This window comes from Panulirus ornatus, chromosome 37 (assembly GCF_036320965.1).
Source record: "Panulirus ornatus isolate Po-2019 chromosome 37, ASM3632096v1, whole genome shotgun sequence".
Taxonomy (NCBI): domain Eukaryota; kingdom Metazoa; phylum Arthropoda; class Malacostraca; order Decapoda; family Palinuridae; genus Panulirus; species Panulirus ornatus.
Genome location: NC_092260.1, coordinates 20,236,386 through 20,257,756, shown reverse-complemented (window position 1 = coordinate 20,257,756; position 21,371 = coordinate 20,236,386). Strand labels below are relative to the sequence as shown.

The following is a 21,371-nucleotide window of genomic DNA, read 5'->3' as shown; positions in this document are numbered from 1 at the left end:
CGCTATGTTAGGCGTTCTAGTCTCGTGTTATTCGTCTACTGCTGTGTTAGTGGGTTCAAGCCTCATCGCTATATAAGGGATTTTATTCATCCCTGTTTGGGACGGTTGCCTATCGTGCTTTCAGACTTAAAGTCTACTTCCTAATGAAGTGTAACCTTGTTAGGTAAAATCCTACGAGATCTAGAGAGAGTTCGTAAACCTTTCGCTACATCCGTGAAGTGTGGGTTCGGCAAGTCTTAGAAGAAAGTTTCTGCTATGTTAGCAGAAATGTTACGTAGGTAGACCAGTTTACAGTCTTTGCTGTGTTAGTGATATGTGGGTAGGAATGACCCTAGACTTTTCCCCCCGCCTACGTTGTAGTTGAAAATGTGAATGTGATCATCGGTAGAGTTTTTTTGTTGGTACTTTGGCGCAATAATTGGTTGTGAAATCTGTAATACGGGGTTGTGAAATCTGTAATACGGGGTTATGAAATCTGTAATACGGGTTGTGAAATCTGCAATACGGGTTGTGAAATCTGCAATACGGGGTTGTGAAATCTGCAATAATACGGGTTGTGAAATCTGTCGACTTATTGCAGTGCTAGTGAAACGCACCATCAGGGGCCCATAGACATTATGTTTTCCCCCAGTGAAATGTTGGGTTTGGTAAACCCGAAGACATTTTTATGTTAATGAGTGTGTGGCATGGTACGTCAGCCGAGGTTTATATGCTAGTGAAATATGGGTTGGTTATTCCGTAAGCATATTGTATCACTGATATATTACCGGGCAAGTCCGTAAATTTCTTTTTTATCTTTTGGCTGATAAAACATGAGTTGCGCAAGACCAAACAGCGTGTGTGTGTGTGTGTGTGTGTGTGTGTGTGTGTGTGTGTGTGTGTGTTTCATTAAATGTAGACAAGAGACAAATTTAATGGGGAGTTTTTTCTAGTATCAATGACATCTAAAGGCTAAGGCTCATCTCTATCATGCATCTTTTTTTTTTTCCTCAGGGTTGTAATCCTAAAGAAACTAGAAGAGTTGAAAAACATCATGAAACAAAGCTAAAGGCGAACTTGCGAGCACAGTAATTCAAACGCTATTGTTTTTTATCCGATTAATCCTGAAAGGAGGAAGAAGAGATTGAATACTTTACGAGCAAAACTAGCAACTAAATAGCTAATACTTACAAGATCTGCAACGATATATATAAAGAAACCCTACTGAATTACCTTTTAGACTTCCGACTTGGACAACGAAAGGAAGAAAAGCAATCTAAACATGGGAAGTTATTGAAATATGTGATGATATGTGGTATAAATCTTCATTTAGAAGAATTCTTTGATAAAGTACAGGTCGTGTATCTATATAAATGATCTACATCCAGTAATGTTCATCACCAAATATGATTTCCCTATTTCTTTTTTCTCCAAATGTATCTATATTGAGGAAAATATAAATTTCACGTTGTTTCAGTATACATTTGTCGTTCTATATAAATTCCAAGTCGTTTAAAAACAGCTATTGGCTTTAGTGTTCACAACCCTTCTGCTCAAATTTCACGTTAGTTATTCAGTATCAAAACGGCAGAGAGACACGGGATCTCATCTACTATTCTAGGTCTTTGACACGAGACCTTGATAACCTAGTCCGCCCCATCATGTACAAAAACTGTACAATGCACTGGGCCTTTACGTGCGAGAACTTGGCCTTCAACTTGCCCCTGCACTTAGCATTGTTCTGCCACACGCGGTATTACACAGAATGTTTAAGTCCTCTTTCCCCTTACTTGAAGAAGAGGACAATCGCCCAACACCAACCAACTCCCAAACCTACCTACTCTCCCTTCCAACACTACCTTACACAAGTCGTACACTAACCCCGGAACTTGCTCAATATACCAACACTTCCTCCACATATCACACAATAATCTACTGGCAAGTCTAAACTCTTTCCTTGACCACAATAACATTGAATGAACACTGAAAACACCACTACCACTGCTTGCACCTCTATATCGATCATATTCATCATTAGCATGATGCATTTTGACTTAAGCAATACTTTTTTATATAAAAAAAGAAACACCCCGTGAATGCACTCATCAGTCACTCACGCATACATTCAAGTAACAAAAAAAAACTTTTTGAAAAAAAAAAAAATGATTCTGTTTACACCCCTTGAAAGCACTCATCAGTCACTCACATACACATTCATCAGTCACTCACGTACACATTCATCAGTCACTCACGTATACATTCATCAGTCACTCACGTACACATTCATCAGTCACTCACGTATACCTTCATCAGTCACTCACGTACACATTCATCAGTCACTCACGTACACATTCATCAGTCACTCACGTACACATTCAAGTGACGAAAAACTTTTTGAAAAAAAAAAAAAAGCTACCGTTTCTGTAGCACTTCTTAAGACAATATCTTTTTGAGATCCATAACGCCGCATGAAATGTCCTCAGTTTCTTCAGAGGTCTCCTCACGCCCACCTAAAGTGCAGATCCTTGTTCTCACCTCCCAACCCCACCTTGCTCCTTCCTGAGGCTCCCTTTTTTGTTCCTTTCCTGAAGGAGGTTCAGTAGACCTCTTTCTTTTTTTTCTTTTCCAACACGGTCGATCACTCTTCTACCACATACTATTATGCAGGATCTGCCGAATGACGGGGTTACTCTGATGATATCTGTTGTCACAGTTCTTCCCTTTGCCATTACACTCTCTTCGTCCAGACAGATACGACAAAGAAGACACATCCCCATCACGTTGTGCCCATTACCTTTTTGCCCAAGACTCCCTAAACTCTTCCCTCTATAGTTACCAGCGTATTCTGACACATCTCACTGTTCCTCCACCGACCATTTTCTCATCAACCAGGAATTCTGTATCTTCATTCCGCTATGCACCTCCCCTCTTCCTGTATGTTGTCATTACATTTACGTACATTTAAGTTACAACCCTAAATCTAGCACTCCTAGGTTGTCCGCTACACTGAACGTCTCATCAACCCAAGGGCGTCTACCCTTTCACTCCTACCGATTGTAGTGCAGCCCTGAAGCCGAGAAAGGGATGCTGGGATTATATATGTAAAAATAGTAATGAAAATGATAATGATTACGTATATAAGTTTCCAAGCTTCGCCTGCAAGATGTAATACAGTAAGCGAGACGTTACTTTTACTAGCCTCTACCACCTGTCAGCAAACGGAGTAAAGCATTTTCGAAGACCTTCCTTTCCCGCATTAAAGTGGTCATGGATTACACTGCTCCCGTATGAAGCACACAGCCTCCAAGCTGCAGAGGCTCCACACAGGATGAGGCATAGCAGTCAACATCATTAAGAAGACGAGAAGGGGGGTGGATTAAGGGTGCTAAAGATCAACGAGATAGGTTGTCGGGCCTGAGGACTGGCAGGATACATGTATAAAGGCAAGAGGAAGTGAACTGCGAATGCGAGTACATCTGGCAAGGAGTATGGGAGATAGTGACAGAGGATGGTAGCATACAGAGAACGTCTGATTAGGGCGAGTCACTGTGGCCTTTGGAGAGGTAGATGATGTGTGAACCACGAGTTCGCTTTGAAGGGTTTGTGTTAGGAATATCTGGATTAAGGGATGGATATGCATATGGCATTTGTGGATCTGGAGAGGGAGTATAATAGATCTGACACAGTAGCCTTGCGTGAGGCTTATGCGAATATATGGGGTAAATGGATAGTCGCGTAATACAGTTAGTTTTCATCGTTAACACGAGACATGTAGAAGAACATGAAGGAAGGAGTTTGAGTGGTTCCCAATGAAGGTGTATTATGGCACCTTAGTCTCCCATCTGGATAGGGCGGTGAAGGAGGTAAATGAGAAGGTGTTGGAGCGAGTGTTCAGCCTACGTTATGCTGACGGTGGTGTGAGTGGGGGCATGGGTGGTGGCATGGTTGCTGCTGCATGTAATGCGGCTCTGGTGGTACACTCCAGAGAGAAACTCCAGGACACGGAGTCTGCGATAGTGCAAACGGAGAAAATTTCAATCAAATGTGAACAATATTCAAGGTAATGAGGTGCAGGAAGTGGATGAGATACGAGGGCGCAAGTGCAAGATTAAATAGAGAGGACCCGGAAGAAAGTGATTGCTTTAGATGGCTGGGAGTGGACTTGGCAGAGGCTGCAACAATGGGGGTTGAACCGAATCATTAGGTGGAAGAGGATCCTCAGGTCCTGGGGCGTGTTAACGAGCACGTGAGAGGAGAAATCACGATCAGTGAGGGTGGAGGGGAAAAATGGGCATGTCTGATGGCGCAATAGTCCCGACAACGTTGTTTGGAACGAGAGTCTTTGGTCTGAATGCGAACGAAAGGGAGGAGATGAATACGGTTGAAATGAAGTTGCCGGAGGATGATATTCGATGTTCAGGGAAGTTGGGGTTGATTGAGTGAGTAAGGAATGACATGGTACGAGAGGGAGTTGTGGTCCGAAACGTAAGGTCCGAGACGAAGTCTAACTGAGAAGGCTGACCACTTTGTACAGAAATGGTCAAACATATGGGAACGAGGAGAGACTGGTGAACAGGATGTCTTTATCAAAAGTGGAGGAAGCATGGAAGAAGGGAAGACCGAAGAAGAGATGGAAGGATTGAGTGAAGGTTCGCTCGGTGTTTCGGACGCTTTAACGTTAAGGATGGCGAGCCCTTTACATTGGATAGGATGAATGTTATCGATGTGATATATCTGGGGTGACGTGCTGTCACTGAGCTGAACCAGGGCATATGAAGCAGTCAAGGGAAAACCATGAAAAGACTAGTGGAGCTTGGCTGGGCTCTGGCTTCTGAGCTTTATATATATATATATATATATATATATATATATATATATATATATATATATATATATATATATATATATATATATATATATATATATATATATATATATATATATATATATGATAGCTAGAAACGTCAACCTGCTAAATCGTAATTCACTCGTAAAAATCCTCGACTCTAATCTCTCTGGTAAAGTCCTCGACTTTAATCTCTTTGGCAGGAGATCCCAGACAGAATATACATTGTATACTACGATCTCATGCATACAAATACGTCAGCCAAATTCATACTCTTATCATCTAATCATCCATAACAGCCGAGATAAACAGCAAAAGGCAAATAAACACTTCACTTACCTTTATCAATACACAAGATATACATAAACACTTCACTTACCATTATCAATACATTATCAAGAAAATGGTTCTAATACGGCACTACATATTGATACTCTTTACTCTTTGGTAGGTTCATAAAAAGAAGAACAGCGAAACTTTAACGATGAACAATTATATTCAAACTTGCAATCTCATAAATCAAGCTATCCTCCATAATACAGATACTGTATCGTGCCAGCTTTTGTACTTACACTTCCAAAGCTAAACACACAATATCACAAGCATTTACTTTGAAATGAAGTGTAGTGATGTGAGAATTACATAGACTTTAGTGAACACAGAAGAATCGGTACATAGACTAAACAAGAAAGAACATAAGGTCATTCCATATATGAGATGTGCTGTATATGTTTCTCTGCAACTTGCCTATATTCAGTGACTCACAATACAACACATCTCATCGCATGCAACCTCATCGATGAATAAGTCTGGATTACTCACTCGTGCTGCCAACGAGGTGTGCCAACAATGGTTTCTGGTGAACAAACTCACCTGCAACAAAGGAAAAACCTTCTATGGCTTATTTGGAGTTATACAAAACTGCTTTGCTCTGTGGCAAATGATCTGCATCGTAACACAGACCACAACATAGAAAATACTCTCGCTACATGACTCAGTGTAGGCATTTATGAATACTTATCCTAAAAAAAAAAGATATCCATTGAAAAAAAATATCTAGAATTTGAAATTATTCATTTACTCTTATTCATAATTCTGGTAGTAAAATCAACCAAAAATACCCTTATTAGACACTGAACAATTAACAATAATCATTTCACAATTAACAATTCCCACCTTAAAAAGAGATTCACATCCTAGGACAAGTCATCAGAACACAAATCAGACAGTTCGAATCAGATTATGTATCTTCTTATCAAAATCTATAGATACTATCCCTGAGGAAATCATGCAATACAGACGGAAATTTGCTTTAGAGTTCATCCAGTGACAAAGAATTTGTTTACTTCATATATATATATATATATATATATATATATATATATATATATATATATATATATATATATATATATATATATGTGTGTGTGTGTGTGTGTGTGTGTCGGGACTCTACATGCTCGAGGTTACAGTGCAAATGAAAAGGAGCCTTTTAGGCGAGGCTGTATCACTGGCAGTACACTCTCGTCAAATACTCTACTTCAATATAGTTAAAAAATTTCCCCGTTACAAGAAGTAGCGCACGCTTGGGCTGCAGGAGACTTTACAGAAAAAAAAGGTCCTGGATAACACAAGGATTCTTTCTTAGAAAGTGGCGCTAGGGTAATTATATAAACATACATACATATATATGTAAATTATATATATATATATATATATATATATATATATATGTATATATATATATATATATATATATATATATATATATATATAATTACGAATGGAAGCCAATTAGAAATGATATAAAAGTATTCGTTATTCAAAAGGGATTTCATGCTCAGAAACAATAACAACATCCCCCCCCCCTTGATTGACCCTACCAATTATCATTACATGTATAGTGTGTAATTTTCAAATAACTGGAACAAGCTATACACCACAGCTTTAAACATTAGTCAGAGCAAAAGGCAATTAACTCTTAAAGAGATACGTTTTCTCTCTATACTATACGGGTCAACTGGTAATAATGCATTCGTTTCATGGTGGACTGTATCAACTCTGGAATGAAGGCAACTATAGATTGACCACGACTGATATGCAGTAAAAAGTGTGTCACTCGATCATTGAATTAATCATTTCTACGTAGAATTCTTCAATGACTGTTCGCTGAGGATAATCCTCTTTTAGGAGGATAATCCACCGAAAAACCCCGTTGACGATTAACGCGAATTATACATAATCCTTCTGTTAACTTCCTCATATTCAATGGGCAGTTATCCTAACTAAAACAATAGACATCACATACGACGTACGTATGGCATTCGATCGTGTCCCTCTTCCTGATTAAAGTATAGGAGTCCCTGGAGACGACGTGGGCTAACGAAAAGGAATCCCAGAACCCAAGGATGATCCAAGATCTCATTGAACTTCCAGTGCTCTCGTATTACACGAAGAGGAATAGGGACATCTGCCGAAATGGGAGAGGCCGAAATCATTTTTGTCTTGATGTATATCAGCGGCGAAGATAAACAATACGGGAGAGTAAGACCAGAGGAGGGATGGGGTGGGAAGTGGAATAGGCGAGCCAGTGAACTGATCACCTCATAGCCTGGAAGGAAACAACAATATTCAGAAGACCACAGCATTGATGATATGTCGTCACTGTGTGCAGCGGCTTAGTTAGGTAGCTAACGTTACAGTACTGTCATACAACGTTGGAAGCATAGTTATAATTCCATAGTCAACTCCATCAAGTTAAAAGAGTTCTTCAAACTTCAGTTTATGGCTACAATGCGTTTTACATGATATGTACCCAATCACTCCACTCCAAAGATGTGGATAAAGATGATAACTAAATTACTAAATCTCTGCCTGGTTCTTAACTGGTCTTGGTCGACAATTACTGATGATACGAATCATTAAGTAGACAGACGTGGTACGCAACACGATCAAAATCAATCGCTCCAGCAATGTGTTCTTATGGCGTCCCATACTTTGCGATGTGATCGGTCATAATGCGTTAGTCATTACTGCGGTTCACACTCCGTAAAATCAATTGCATCACTGAACTCCGAAACGTTGCTACGAAATAAGACGATCTACCAGAAGGATTGAAGGATGGTGGTTAAGGACGACTGCGTCTTACTGTCCTCTTCCTCAACAACCTGTGTGACAACCACTCGCAGGCAAGACTGGTAAAGATGGAGCTTAGTCGTGTGAAACATGACTGACAACACGATTTCTACAGTTCCTTTTCTGGAAAAAAAAAATCTTGGATTGATATGAAAACTAGGTATAATCACCTGTTCCCAATACGAAATCTTTCTCAAGCACTAGAAACCAAGATGTCAAAAACTAGTTTGTACGCCGATGAACACAAACGTTCATCATTACGAAATGAGAACAGAGAACAGTCGCTTGGAAAAGTGAACTTCTTCTCACTGGGAGAAGACATTCTTTGGACAGACAGATTTTCATGTTGGTCCCATAGTTCTCAGTCTTGGAATTTCTCTCACAGTGGTTTCATGTGCTGATAATTCCTAGAGAGAGGTAGTGAGATACTATACGATTTGATTACTGAATGGAGGGGTTAATCACTCGTACAACTACCATAAGAAACATAAGACCATCCTTATATGTTTAAAGCAATATCTGAATGAAGTCGAAAGGTGATCTTCGATACAGGTGACCTCGAAAAACATTTCATTAAGAGTCTGTATATAACTGTGAACTACAATAGAATTTTTCTATAAGGCAATATCACTGAAGAGCGTCTCCTCTGCATCTCCCCGGCCCACGGCTCTTCCCTCTGAAGTGCTCAAAGATGAAAGGAAGACGCGGGAGGAAAAAAAAAAAAAATTATTCCAAGAAAGGAGGCCTCTGAAGACAATGGTGGAGTTATTCCCTTACACTTGCCTTCATAAGCAAGAGTTTAGGTTGGCAAAGGTTCATTACGACGGAGCGACGTAGCTCCAGCCTACAACAGGCTTGTATATAAAGGCACTCTCGCCCTTATGAAGTTATCGCGCTCGGAAAATTTATTATATGTACCTTGCGCGATCTCTGTTTAAGTTCTTATAAAATAACGGAAGAGAGTGGGTACGTGTCGCGTGTATATAGAAGGAAGAAGTGAGGAGAAGGGGAATATGACAGAGGTACGAGAGGTAGAAGGAAATAGAGGAAGAAGGATACAATGATTTACAAGACAAAAGAAAATTTGAAATACTAGAACTTCTTATAAAGTCCTGGGGAATGGAATATAAAGGGAAGGCAGACGTCTTGCATGGCGAGAGACGAACTAGCGCGTCAAGACATGGCCTCAAGTCAAAGAATAACAACGTATCATGTGTTCCTATTTTGATATACTAGTCTTGTGTTCATAACTTGTTAGTTGTTTCAGATGCCTGCCTGCATCATATGCACACTCGTTACTTGTATACCACCAAGAACTCTTACACCTTATACACACAAAAACACCAACATTTTGCACCACTGAACTGATCGCATCCATTAGTCCGGCCTCTCGCACTGTGAACACGCGGCTTCACAGCCTCAGACACATGAACACCACCTACAAACACCTGACTTCGTACACAATGCACACACGACTGTGTGGCATCTCACATAAACGACGTTCATACAGTCGTCTGGGTAGAAATCACTCCTCTGAACATACGACCTCCTAACACCCTAGGTTGTGAACACACGACCCTCTGTCCTCGTGCACTGTGCCTGAACGACCAAATCTTCATCTCTAGTCTCCCATCCACACTGTGCACATATGCTCCTTTAACCTCCCATCCACACAGTGCACACATAACCTCCTCGTCTCCCACACCGTGCACATGCAACCCTCTAGCCTCGTTCACTGTCCACATACGACGCTGTAGCTTCCCACTCTATGCACACACGACCCTCCGGCAGCTCACACTGTTCCCTGATCCACCCATCTTCTTACGGACTCCCCCGCGTCTCACCCATGCCAACGCCACAGACGCAATCACTTACCAGGCAGGAGCCTCCGGAAGACCCCCCTCCTCACCCCAACCCACCCTCCATCCCATCCAACCTCTTCCATCCATTTCTTTCACTACACCCACGCCAAAGGCCCCGTCAAGTCTTCCACGTTTCCCCTCCCCCCTTCCCTCCCTCCACTTCAATCCCTCCAACACCCACAGCCCCACTCAAAGTTTCCCAGCGTGTCTCGAGTCGTTGAAAGGGTATAAATTGGCTTCGTCCGTATACCATCTCACAGCCTGACGTAAAATCAATCTTGCTTCGTATCGGAGTTCGCTCCAAAGTGGAGATAAGCAGAAACCTATCCTATCCATCCATCCATCCCCCCCCACACTCACCCCATCCCTCTTTCCCCCTACTTTTTTTTCTTCTCTTTTTTTTTTTTTTTCTTTTCTCAAAGTTGATTTGTTTTCTTAAGTGGAGGATTTCTCCCCGGAGGGACGTATAGGATGAGCAGCTCCAAATGGAGGGCGGATTAATCCTATTTTTTTTTTCTTTATTCTTTTCCTAGATCCGTCTAGATATCGCTATCCTTAATCCCCTGGATTTACTGTGGGACGCAGGGGGCATGGGGAGGCGAGGTAAAGGACATGGATATCGCGTCTCTCACACCCAGGGACACAGGGGAATACTCCAGGGGAAAGGCCTGGTGGAGCCGACTGGTTGGTGGGTTACTCGAAGTTCTTCATCGCATGGCATTCCCTTTGCTTCATCAGTCACATTTAGTTATCATTCACACGACGAAAAGAAGATACCGAATGCTAATGATCAATTACGTCGGGGAAGAAAATCATCTCTGTACCTCTTCTTGCTTTTGAAAGCACAGAAAAAAGTTTCGCCATATTTGATTACAGGGAAAACGTTTCGCCATATTTGATTACAGGGAAAACGTTTCGCCATATTTGATTACAGGGAAAACGTTTCGCCACATTTGTTTACAGGAACACGTTTCGCCATATCATTCGATTATCATCAGGAGATTTTAAGACGTGATCCTCTAAAGAATCCTGAAAAGCTTAGAATTCCATCGAGACCTTAAGATTTAAGCCCTTTATCGATGCCTTGAACCCCTTACCTCAAAGTCTGAACCAATAAGCGAAAGTCTTATCCCTTTTATCGAAGCCTTATAGGTTCTACGCTTCGTTATGAACGTAACATTTTAAGGATAAACTGAAGATCGGAATCGAACATATGATAAACGATTTCACCTTGGCTAACTGACTCGTATTTTCCATAAATCTTCACCTTGACTTCGAGTCTAGTATTCCTAGGCATCTTTCATCATATATATATATATATATATATATATATATATATATATATATATATATATATATATATATATATATATATATATATATATATACATATATATATATATATATATATACATATATATATATATATATATATATATATATATATATATATATATATATATATATATATATATATATATATACACATATATATATATATATATACATATATATATATATATATATATATATATATATATATATATATATATATATATATATATATATATATATATACATTACGCCATTTGCAATGGGTTTCATGACTCCACCCTCCTGGGAGAGTAACATTTCATTAACATTCAAAACGCACCACATGGCATGTCAGAAAATATCTAAAAAAGACACTCCCCCTGACGTGCAAACATTGCCTTTGACAGAGCAATGCTTTGCCATCAAAAAGGCAAATACAGCAGAACGAAAGTCTATTTTCCTTGTTGATTAGAACATTTCACCCACACCGAAAATATATACACACACACATACATATAAACACATGTATACATGTACAAAATATGCGATGGCACTGGGTGTGATCTGATGTCTATATCACCTATGGCTTCAAGCTTCAGTGATCCACACGAATCTCAAAAGTTCCACTCTCATAGCGATGCTGAATCGTGAAACTGTCTCGCTCCAGTTCGTAAAGACGAGTCTAAAACTTCTAAAAGGGGGAAAAAAATATTCATACTATGGACTACTTCTATAGTCTTTTTAGAACTTAGTGTTTTCACTAATTCATTCCTGGTATTTATTCTTCCTGTGAAGTTGGAAAAAATAAAATATCCGATGGAAAATAGTTTCATATAATTTTTCCATCGGGATGTAGGTATGTGTGTATGTATGCATGCATGTTAACTAATGTTGCAGGCCATCATACACTGGTCAGCTGAATATCATTACAAGGCTGTCGTAAACTCGTCCGAGTTTCTGTACGTCATTAAAACTTGGCAGCATTCAGCTCTATTTGCAGAGCGTCTCCAGAGCAACCCACCACCAAAGAGGTGCTTTAATGAACTTCGATTTAATGATTTCTTCCCACTCTCTCTCTCTCTCTCTCTCTCTCTCTCTCTCTCTCTCTCTCTCTCTCTCTCTCTCTCTCTCTCTCTCTCTTTACACTACTCCCAATCAGATCTCTCCTCACCTCTCTCCTTGGAAATCGTCTAAACCACCCTCTTTCTCTCTCATTATATATATATATATATATATATATATATATATATATATATATATATATATATATATATATATATATACATCCCTAGGGATAGGGGAGACAATACTACTCACGTAGCTCCCGAGTGTCGTAGGAGGAGACTAAAAGGGGACGGGAGCGGGGAGCTGAAAATCTTCCCCTCCTGTGTTACTTGCCGAAAAGGTGGCACAGAGGAGAGAGCCAAATGAGTATCTCTTTTATCCTTCAATCCTCACTCGTCTTATGTTCGCTACCTCGTTCACGCGGGAAATATACGTGCACGAAAGAAATATATATATATATATATATATATATATATATATATATATATATATATATATATATATATATATATATATATATATATATATATATATATACTTTTCTGTGTCAACTGTATAAGGGTTATGCTTGTGTGTGTGTGTGTGTGTGTGTGTGTGTGTGTGTGTGTGTGTGTGTGTGTGTGTGTGTGTGTGTGTGTTTGGTTTGCCACAGGATTGTTCTCTTGTCCTATTCATTCCGACACTGGGCGATACACACGTCGGATCTGTTGGACACGTCCGCTGATGGGATGTTCGCTAGAGAGGTTGTCACGGCTTATTGAGCGTCAGGATGACGTTCGCCAGCGAGGGAGTCGTCCCCCCCCCCCCTCCCGAACCCGGCAGACTCGGTGTTCCAGACATGATGCTTGCTGGCTAGTACCGTTGTTGGGGGTTAGCTGCTCAGGAGGCTCCAGCCGAGCGTTTTAAACCCGTGGGGCAAAACGCGTATATAGTCTGGTCTGCCGTCATCTGGTTGGGATGGTGCTCCTTCGTGGAAGAGTATCTGCTTTCTTGTATATTCATAAGAGGTGCTAAGCACTCGCGATTTTAGCCAGGTCTCTTTGTTCAAGTGTGCGTGTGTGTGTGTGTGTGTGTGTGTGTGTGTGTGTGTGTGTGTGTGTGTGTGTGAAGGCTGACTTTACAAGGAAAAACATTAATCAACAGATAGAATAATGGTCTAGAAAGGTAGTTAGAATGACAAAACTGTGGAAATGAGATTCTTCTTCGTGATGCCTTCGTATGTTGACGAATTCAACAAAACAACGAAAAAAAGATTCTTACACACACACACACACACACACACACACACACACACACACACACACACAACAAAAGTGTCTTGACACGGGAAGCACAGGTGACGGAAGGGAAAGACAAGCAGCTGGTGAGACAGGAGAGAGAGAGAGAGAGAGAGAGAGAGAGAGAGAGAGAGAGAGAGAGAGAGAGAGAGAGAGAGAGAACCACCTCACACACCACAAAAGGAACATGCAAATGACGGATCGGGGGAGTGGGGTGGAATGGGGGGGAAGGAGGAGAGGGAAAGGGCAAGAAAACTCAGCAGGAAAAGAAAATATGTCAAGAAATCTGAGGACTTGGCCGAGAAGCTTCGACGTGAGTAGCAAGAAAATCGGGACAGGTCTGCCACAAAAGGCAGCACAACACGAAAGATTAACAGGAAAAAAGATGAAAAGATAAAAGGAACATTCAATTGCAGTAGAAAACAGTCGTATAGATAGATAGACAGACAGATATCAAGCCAAAGTGTTTAAGTCACCACCGCAAAAAAATGATATCAATGAAATGCAAAGTAAAAGAGTCAAAATCGAGTTGTAAACATCCCTTGGACGGCAAAAGTACAGAGTACACAAGGCATGACGATGCATCGTGCACAAACCTGCGGGAAAATATACCAACAGTTTACATACACTAGAAGTCTGGAGGAGGAGAACTCCCAGCAGAAGTCTATAAATCTAGAATGAAAATAAAGAAAATGTGTGGTAACGTCTTGGAGTAAATTTGGGCTAAATCTAAGGATAACGCTGCTGCTGCTGCGTCCTGCTGACAAACTTGGACTAGAGCATCGCCTTTGGCAGGAGGAGGTTGGTGCCTGTGTGGTGGTCTGGTCGAGGGAGGTGGAGACTTCTGGAGCACCTCGAAGGCAACGTTATGGAGATGTCTTTGTGCCGGGGAAAAGAGGTTTCATAGAAGTCTTTCATGCCTGGGAGACGATGATATGGAGATATCTCGTGCCTAGGATACTAGGATGTGGAGACATCTTGTGCCTGGGATACTAGGATGTGGAGACATCTTGTGCCTGGGATACTAGGATGTGGAGACATCTTGTGCCTGGGATACTAGGATGTGGAGACACTTTGTGGCTAGGACACGACGATGTTTTGACACCTTGTGACTGGAAGATGATGTGAAGACACCTTGTGTTTGGAAGACAAGGGCGTGGAGGCATCTGGAGCCCGAGATATGAAGGTGCCCGGGATAAAAGGGTGTGGAGAAGACTCTCTTCTTGAAGACGAGGGTGTAGCAGTGTGCCTTACGCTTGAGAGACAAAGATGTGGAGACATCATCATACGTCTGGAGACGAGGGTGTGGAGATACCTTAAGCCTTGGAGACAAGAGTGTGGAGATATCTACTGCACAGTAGACAGGGTATCCTACTGCATAGTAGACAGGGTATCTAACCCTATCCTTAGAGGAGTAAACTGTGGAGATATCTACACGTTGGAGAGAGAGAGTGGAAACAAAATACGAAATGAAAAACAACAAACAAACGGAGGGAGAGGTAAAAAAAAACCCTGAGCAAGTGAGGGAATGGCATGGCGAGATAAACAGGGAGAGAATGCATAGACGCAATAAATGAACTGAAAAGGCACGTCAAAATTAACGAGAAAAAAGAGGAAAAAAGGTAAGAAAAAAAATGGGTGTCGAGGGGCACAGACAGAATTAATGAGTAGACAAGGCACGAAGGAAAAATGAAACGATAAGAGAAGGGACAGAAAAAATAAACGGAGGGCAACGGAACAGACACAATAAACGGGTGGAGTCGGCACGCGAAAACAAACTGGAGAATGAGGCGGGGACAAAAGGCTGGCGTATAATTAATTGAGGGTGCGAGAAGCGGCCCGGGGATCCCACCCAGGACCCTGCACAATGCCGCGCCCTGTCCAAATACCGAGGGGAAGGAGGATGACAAGAAAAGAATTGCGAGATACAACTCAGAATCGACTCTGCGAGCGAGCGCGTGCGTGTGTGTGCGTGCGTGAGAGGGGAGTTTTAGAGTATTTCCTAAGAGGAAGAGATGCGGTCTTTCAAGTGGGTAATTGCACGGTATAATGTTACAGTAAGGGGGGATATAAGACGTGAAATTACCATGAGTGAATCCAACGATTTCATGAAAAGGGGTTTAATCAGCATAATGGCCGGTAGAGGGAGGGACGAAAATATATCAAAAGCGTACGCTTAGCTGTCGGAGAGAAGAATGAAGAGGTCTGGAGTCCACCAAGTCTCCCTCACTCTCTCTCTCCCCCTCTCCCTTTCTCTCTTTTCCCTAACCACCACCCTTCCCCACGCTCTCCCAAAACGCCCCCAACCGGCCCCAATGTAAAGGCCATACCAAGCAACGCTGCTTAATTCAGGGTCTCATATATACTTCAAAGCACAAACACTACACCCGACACACAGCTCATGAGGACCACTTTTCTCAACTGGCCCCGAGAAAGAGAGAGAGAAAGAGAGTTGCTGCCATTATTTCCCTCTTTTTTTCCCCCTCCTCTTCTTAGTCCAAGCGTTACGCTTCACTCTTATCATAACCTCCTTCCTGGTCTCTCTACCCCTTAAGCCATAGTAAAACCATGGCCGCTAACGCCAAACTAGTTCCTAATGCCTTTAAATGGCGCGAAGGAAGGTGGGGGGAAAAAAAAGAAATGTACGTCTTCGCCAGTTCTCCCCTGGGGGATTATGGGGGATGGTTATGGCTTTAATAAACGCAAGACAATGTCTGCTGGAGTAGAACGTTATCATGTGAGAAAAGCGCCAGGGAAGATCGGTCACATTTATGAGTCCATTCTTGTTTTGCGATTTAATGACTTGGTGTTTTTCCTTTTCTTTCTCTTTTGTGTTTGTTCAACTAATTGCTCTTAGAGACTTGTTTACCCGTCTCAAGGAACAGTAATTGGGTGTACTACCCTCTACTCCCTCCCACACACACACATACACACACACACACACACACCATTACAGTTGACAATAACACGTTTGTAAGAAATTCATCAGAGGAAAATAATCGTATGAAGGTGTTTTGGCCAACTTGCTCCCTCCTTCCAGCTTTCATGGGCTTAGATTCTTTATTCTTATCATGGATCCACTAAGCCCTCTCCTCCCCTGTCAGTTCTCGTCCTTAAACCCTTACTTAGTCTGACATCTTCCTATCTACCCGAGTGGCTATAAACGCTCAAGTGGACTTACCGATGACATGGCGAGGTATAATCTAAACATTCCTAGAAAGTCTGGGGTATGACCGATATCGAATATTTAAGCTACAACAGACTTAATCTTTCATATCCTCCCCCCAACCCCACCTTCCCCCTCGAGTAGGAACTCTTATAATGGCTGGGTTATTAATCCTCGAACGAAAACTTCCTTAAAAGGATGTTTGATGGATTTCACTCTAACCTACGGACGCTGAGTAATGCTGAGACCTTTATATTAAACTTGTCCCGAACTTCATTCAAATTCAATGCGTCTTTTTTTTTTCTTGTATAGCCAAGTACCATAATGCCTGATACGACCTCCATAAAAAAATGGAACAAGATGAAAAAGCCTTCGAATATTAACAATAATACCAGAGATAGAACAGCACAGGACGGATTAGACAAAGACTCTATGTTTTCCAAGTCAAAGATGGAAGCTTTACCCCCATATTTCAAGCGCAAAAAAAAAGGAGTCACATCTTGGCGTTAATAATTACATGTATCTTGGTATCACAATTACCGTATTTTCCATGCAGGAACCGAAGGGGACATTTCAACGAACGCCTAACTTATCATGGCCCTAATTCGTAAACATCTGAAGGAAAGGTCTTAACGAATGGCATTGTATTTCATACGGCTCAACACAACATTTACATATCCGGCACAATGGTAGGATATCGTCGCCTCATCACAGGTTACATCATTAGTGGACTTATTAAACTTCTCATCTTCATTACTTGATAAAGATGTTTGATGTTGAACTCAGTCTATTCCTTCTGGAGTCGGCTCAACGCCTCAGAGAGTCTCTCCTGGTGTCTGTTGAAACACAGGCAGGTAAGGAAGGGTTTTATTCATAGTATATTCCTCCCAAAGATTCGCTTCTGTAAACTCGTCGACGCCCAGATTTCACATGTACTTTGTCAATCATGCCTTGTCTGTAGCTCCAAAAGCAGTCAGAGTTCGGAAGGAGAGAGAGAGAGAGAGAGAGAGAGAGAGAGAGAGAGAGAGAGAGAGAGAGAGAGAGAGAGAGAGAGAGTTAAGGGCAGGAAGACTACACACTGATTAGACAAGCAAGCGAAGAAGAGAGACACGAAGAGACACAAAAAGAGAAAAACAGAAAATCACTAAAGAAAAGAAGAACAGAAAATCACTAAAGAAAGATAAATTTGATTTTTAAAAAAAAAGAAATCCGTACAGTAATCTAAATTTCAATAAAAATAAAGTCAATATCCTCACAAATCGTTCGAAGGGACATCAGGTCCCACGATCACAAATATGGAAGATGCGATTCGTAGGCAAGTCCTTTAAAAATGGCCATAATAAACACATCGAACCGGAGTGGCAGTAAATTGGGGAAATGTCTCGCAGGAAATTTCTGGCAGTGACAATAAATACCCATTTCGCATAAATTTGCAACGGTGATCTGAGGTAGCCAACTTTCCGAAGGAGAGGGTGAAACCAAACCATGTGTGTGTGTGTGTGTGTGTGTGATTACTATTTGCGATTACAGTTTGTGAATATCTGTATCTACTATTTGTGATTACCATTTGCCAGTTACTGGGAAAGAGTTTAATACTTGTGTTGTTCAGTCTCTCAATAGATATAGCACTGTATGTGCTATATCTGTACTCCATTTGCATGTATACAATAGTATAAAACACTCTCCCCTCACATTAAAAATAGGTGAATGCACATACACACTAACCTAAGCTAGGTATCCATCCATCGACCAGCCTAGAGGTGTTAAGAAACACCTGCGTTGGATGTGGGCTGATTGATACACGGTATATGCGTGTCTGGACGCCTAGGAAGAGACTTTGTCGATAGGCAGAGCTAGTACGAAGAATTTAATACAATGATATTTTTTTCTTCGATTGATATCGATTTCTTAGGCCCTCCTACGCGTTAGACACTTATCAGTCCTAGGTTACTTAGAACTGTTTTAAATCATTCATCTATGCTTCTTCTAAATTTCTATATAACAGTCCAATGCACGTTTCTCATTTCTCGTGGCAGTGAACTGAACATTCTTAACATCTTAAGCTCTAGAATCGATTACAATTTTGCTCGACATGTTTTTGGTGTATATCATTTTGGCATCATAGACTTGATAGTTCTGCTTTTCTTTTGTGAACGTGTTCTTTTATCAATATAGTCTTTATGAGAGACAATACTAGAGCACTTTGTGTGTTCTTTTGTTAAACCGTCTCTCTCTCTCATATATATATATATATATATATATATATATATATATATATATATATATATATATATATATATATATATATATATATAAAATACCAAGGCCTTTCACTAGCGAGTTCCCGAAGGCTTAATCAGGGTATAATTAGATGCACCCGAATGAGTACTACATTTTCATTCAACTGCTGAAATTGACGCATTAACTTCCATCACTACAGAGATCTGCTAACTGCATTATCTTTGCCTATAGCTCGACTTGATTGGTAACCGTGCGGGCCAAAAAAAAAAAAAAAAAATGAATGACATGGCTTCAAAGAAATTACTCTACCATTTCATCAGATACCGAAAAATGAGTCACTACCAAAAGGAAGAGAGAGAGAGAGAGAGAGAGAGAGAGAGAGAGAGAGAGAGAGAGAGAGAGAGAGAGAGAGAGAGAGAGAGAGAGATTCGCTTCAGATACATGATGAGAGGAGAAAGGGGAGAAGCGAGAGAGAGAGAGAGACAGTTAATGAGAAGAAAAGAGATGCTAGAGATAGTTAATGAGAGGAGGAAGAGAGAAGCGGGAGCAGGAGGCGGGGAAAGAGAAAGCTGGAGGGAGGGGAAGTGGAGGGGAAGTGGAGGGAGGGGCTGGCGTGTGGGGAGCTGGTGTGGGGGGGGGAGCAATCACCTCCGACAATACTTCTAATCAAACTTCGGAACTTGCAGGTGGCCGTCGAAATTCTATTTTCAAGACTTGGAGGTAAACCAATTTTCTGTGGAGGTGGTGTGGACAGGAGGGGGTAGCGTGGGGTGGGCTGGGTTGGGTTGGGTTGGGTAAAGGTTGGGGAAAAAGTACCACAGTCGTACCTTATGAATTAGTAGTCGCCTGCCGTGTGTGCCGTCTACAGGTACAAAAGTATTGGATATGAACCAAAAAAAAAAAAAAAAGAGAAATTGATATCGCAATCGTTTCTAAGTCAAGTTCCACTTCGATGCTACTGTCATTTTTGTATCATTTTTTTTTTCCTGTCTCTCTCTCTCTCTCACTCTTTTTACCTCACAGTAGTGAATGAAATGGAGAACTTTCCGACAGCTGAACTGAAGCTGCAGATGAAAACGAAATGGACAAGCAAGAGGAGAGAAATGGTGGCACCGAAATGTGGAAGAGTCCCATTTCTAACCACTGTTAATCCAGGGACATAATATGAGCTGCTGTGGATGAGTTCAGACGTTATGGTACCCCGACGCTGTGGCTCGGAGCCTTGTACGCTCGCAGATCTGCTGTGATGATCATTGGCCCCTTAAGGGTGACGGTACGACCCTTGTGTACAACGATACGACCCTTAACAAGAGGGCACGCCGATCCTTGGGCAGAAAGGTGCGACCCTAACACACGTTGCCTAAACCCTCGCGGGCACGAAGGTACGACCCTTGCGTACGAAAGTACTGCCTCAGGCCTCTGATGACCTTGCAAATGACCTGACCCTTACTTACGAGTCAGGTTCAAGGCGACGATATCATAGCCAAGGGGTCGTAACATCGTGGTTTACGACAGTATCACCGTACTCAAAGATTGTTTGGTATTACTGGCATGTGACGGTACGACTGTGGCATAATCTTAGCCTCAGTGGTATAATCTCGATACATGATATGAAATGGTAGCGATAACCCTGTGATTTAATCTTGCTATGGCTTCTAAAGGGCATAAACGTCTAAATTCTCACGAGTGTGGTCCATCATTGGCCTCACTTCACTACTACCTTCACTCGGTAGGATACTCGACTTGACATGAACACATCACTTCGCATACTGGTCCCTGAACGAATTGGATATCACGAAAGAACAAAGAATATACCACGACTTCACGAGTAAATCACAGATTTGCCCGCTAATACAGAGAGCGCCGAGCACGACGGAGGAATGAGCCCCTTGTCTGCACCAGCTGTTGAAATTATGGCAGACCGCGAGAGAATAGGGACAAGCAGGAAGCCGCCTAAGTTGGTGTTGTATGCAAATGAGGTAGGAACACAGTCATCGCTAGTCGTTGCTCGCAGCCGGTGCCACGCTGCTCGATACAGTCGCTACTACGGTGGAATGCTGCTAGTGGGAGGCACCGGAGCTCTCAGGGTCGAACTGAAAATGCATTCCAAAGGGTGATGCTGTGCATACACTTTCTCGTGCATCAAGCGCATGATGTAGAACATTGCCGCAACCCTGTGGCATCAAGTCCTAAAGTGGGAATTAGAGGCGAGAGGTAACACAGGTTGTAAACACACACACACACACACACACACACACACACACACACACACACACACACACACACACAGAAAAGCGAGCCTGAAGCCACAGAACAAACAAGCAGCGTCGTGTCAGAGGAGCCAATCAAACTTTCCCAGCAAAACAAACACACCAGACTTGAGGGCCTCCATGCATGAAATTTTGAAGGTAGGAGAAATTGAAAAACTTTCCATCGCACGAAATAGATTCAGTTACATAAATCTTTTGCATCTCCCGCAATATGTC

General features: G+C 41.7%; 1 protein-coding gene across 6 annotated transcripts in view; it reads right to left on the bottom strand.

Annotated features, from left to right (window-relative positions):
* LOC139760563 (kin of IRRE-like protein 1) overlaps nucleotides 1-21,371 on the bottom strand; it is a 422,115-nt gene that overhangs the window by 342,475 nt on the left and 58,269 nt on the right. For 2 of the 6 annotated variants that reach the window (XM_071683908.1, XM_071683912.1), the window contains one exon: nucleotides 5,648-5,716. The exons of 2 other annotated variants lie outside the window; for them this stretch is intronic. In XM_071683908.1, the coding sequence (XP_071540009.1) occupies nucleotides 5,648-5,716 (69 nt within the window). The remainder of the gene's footprint in view (nucleotides 1-5,647; nucleotides 5,717-21,371) is intronic. 2 more of the 6 variants (XM_071683910.1, XM_071683909.1) reach the window with 2 other exon arrangements.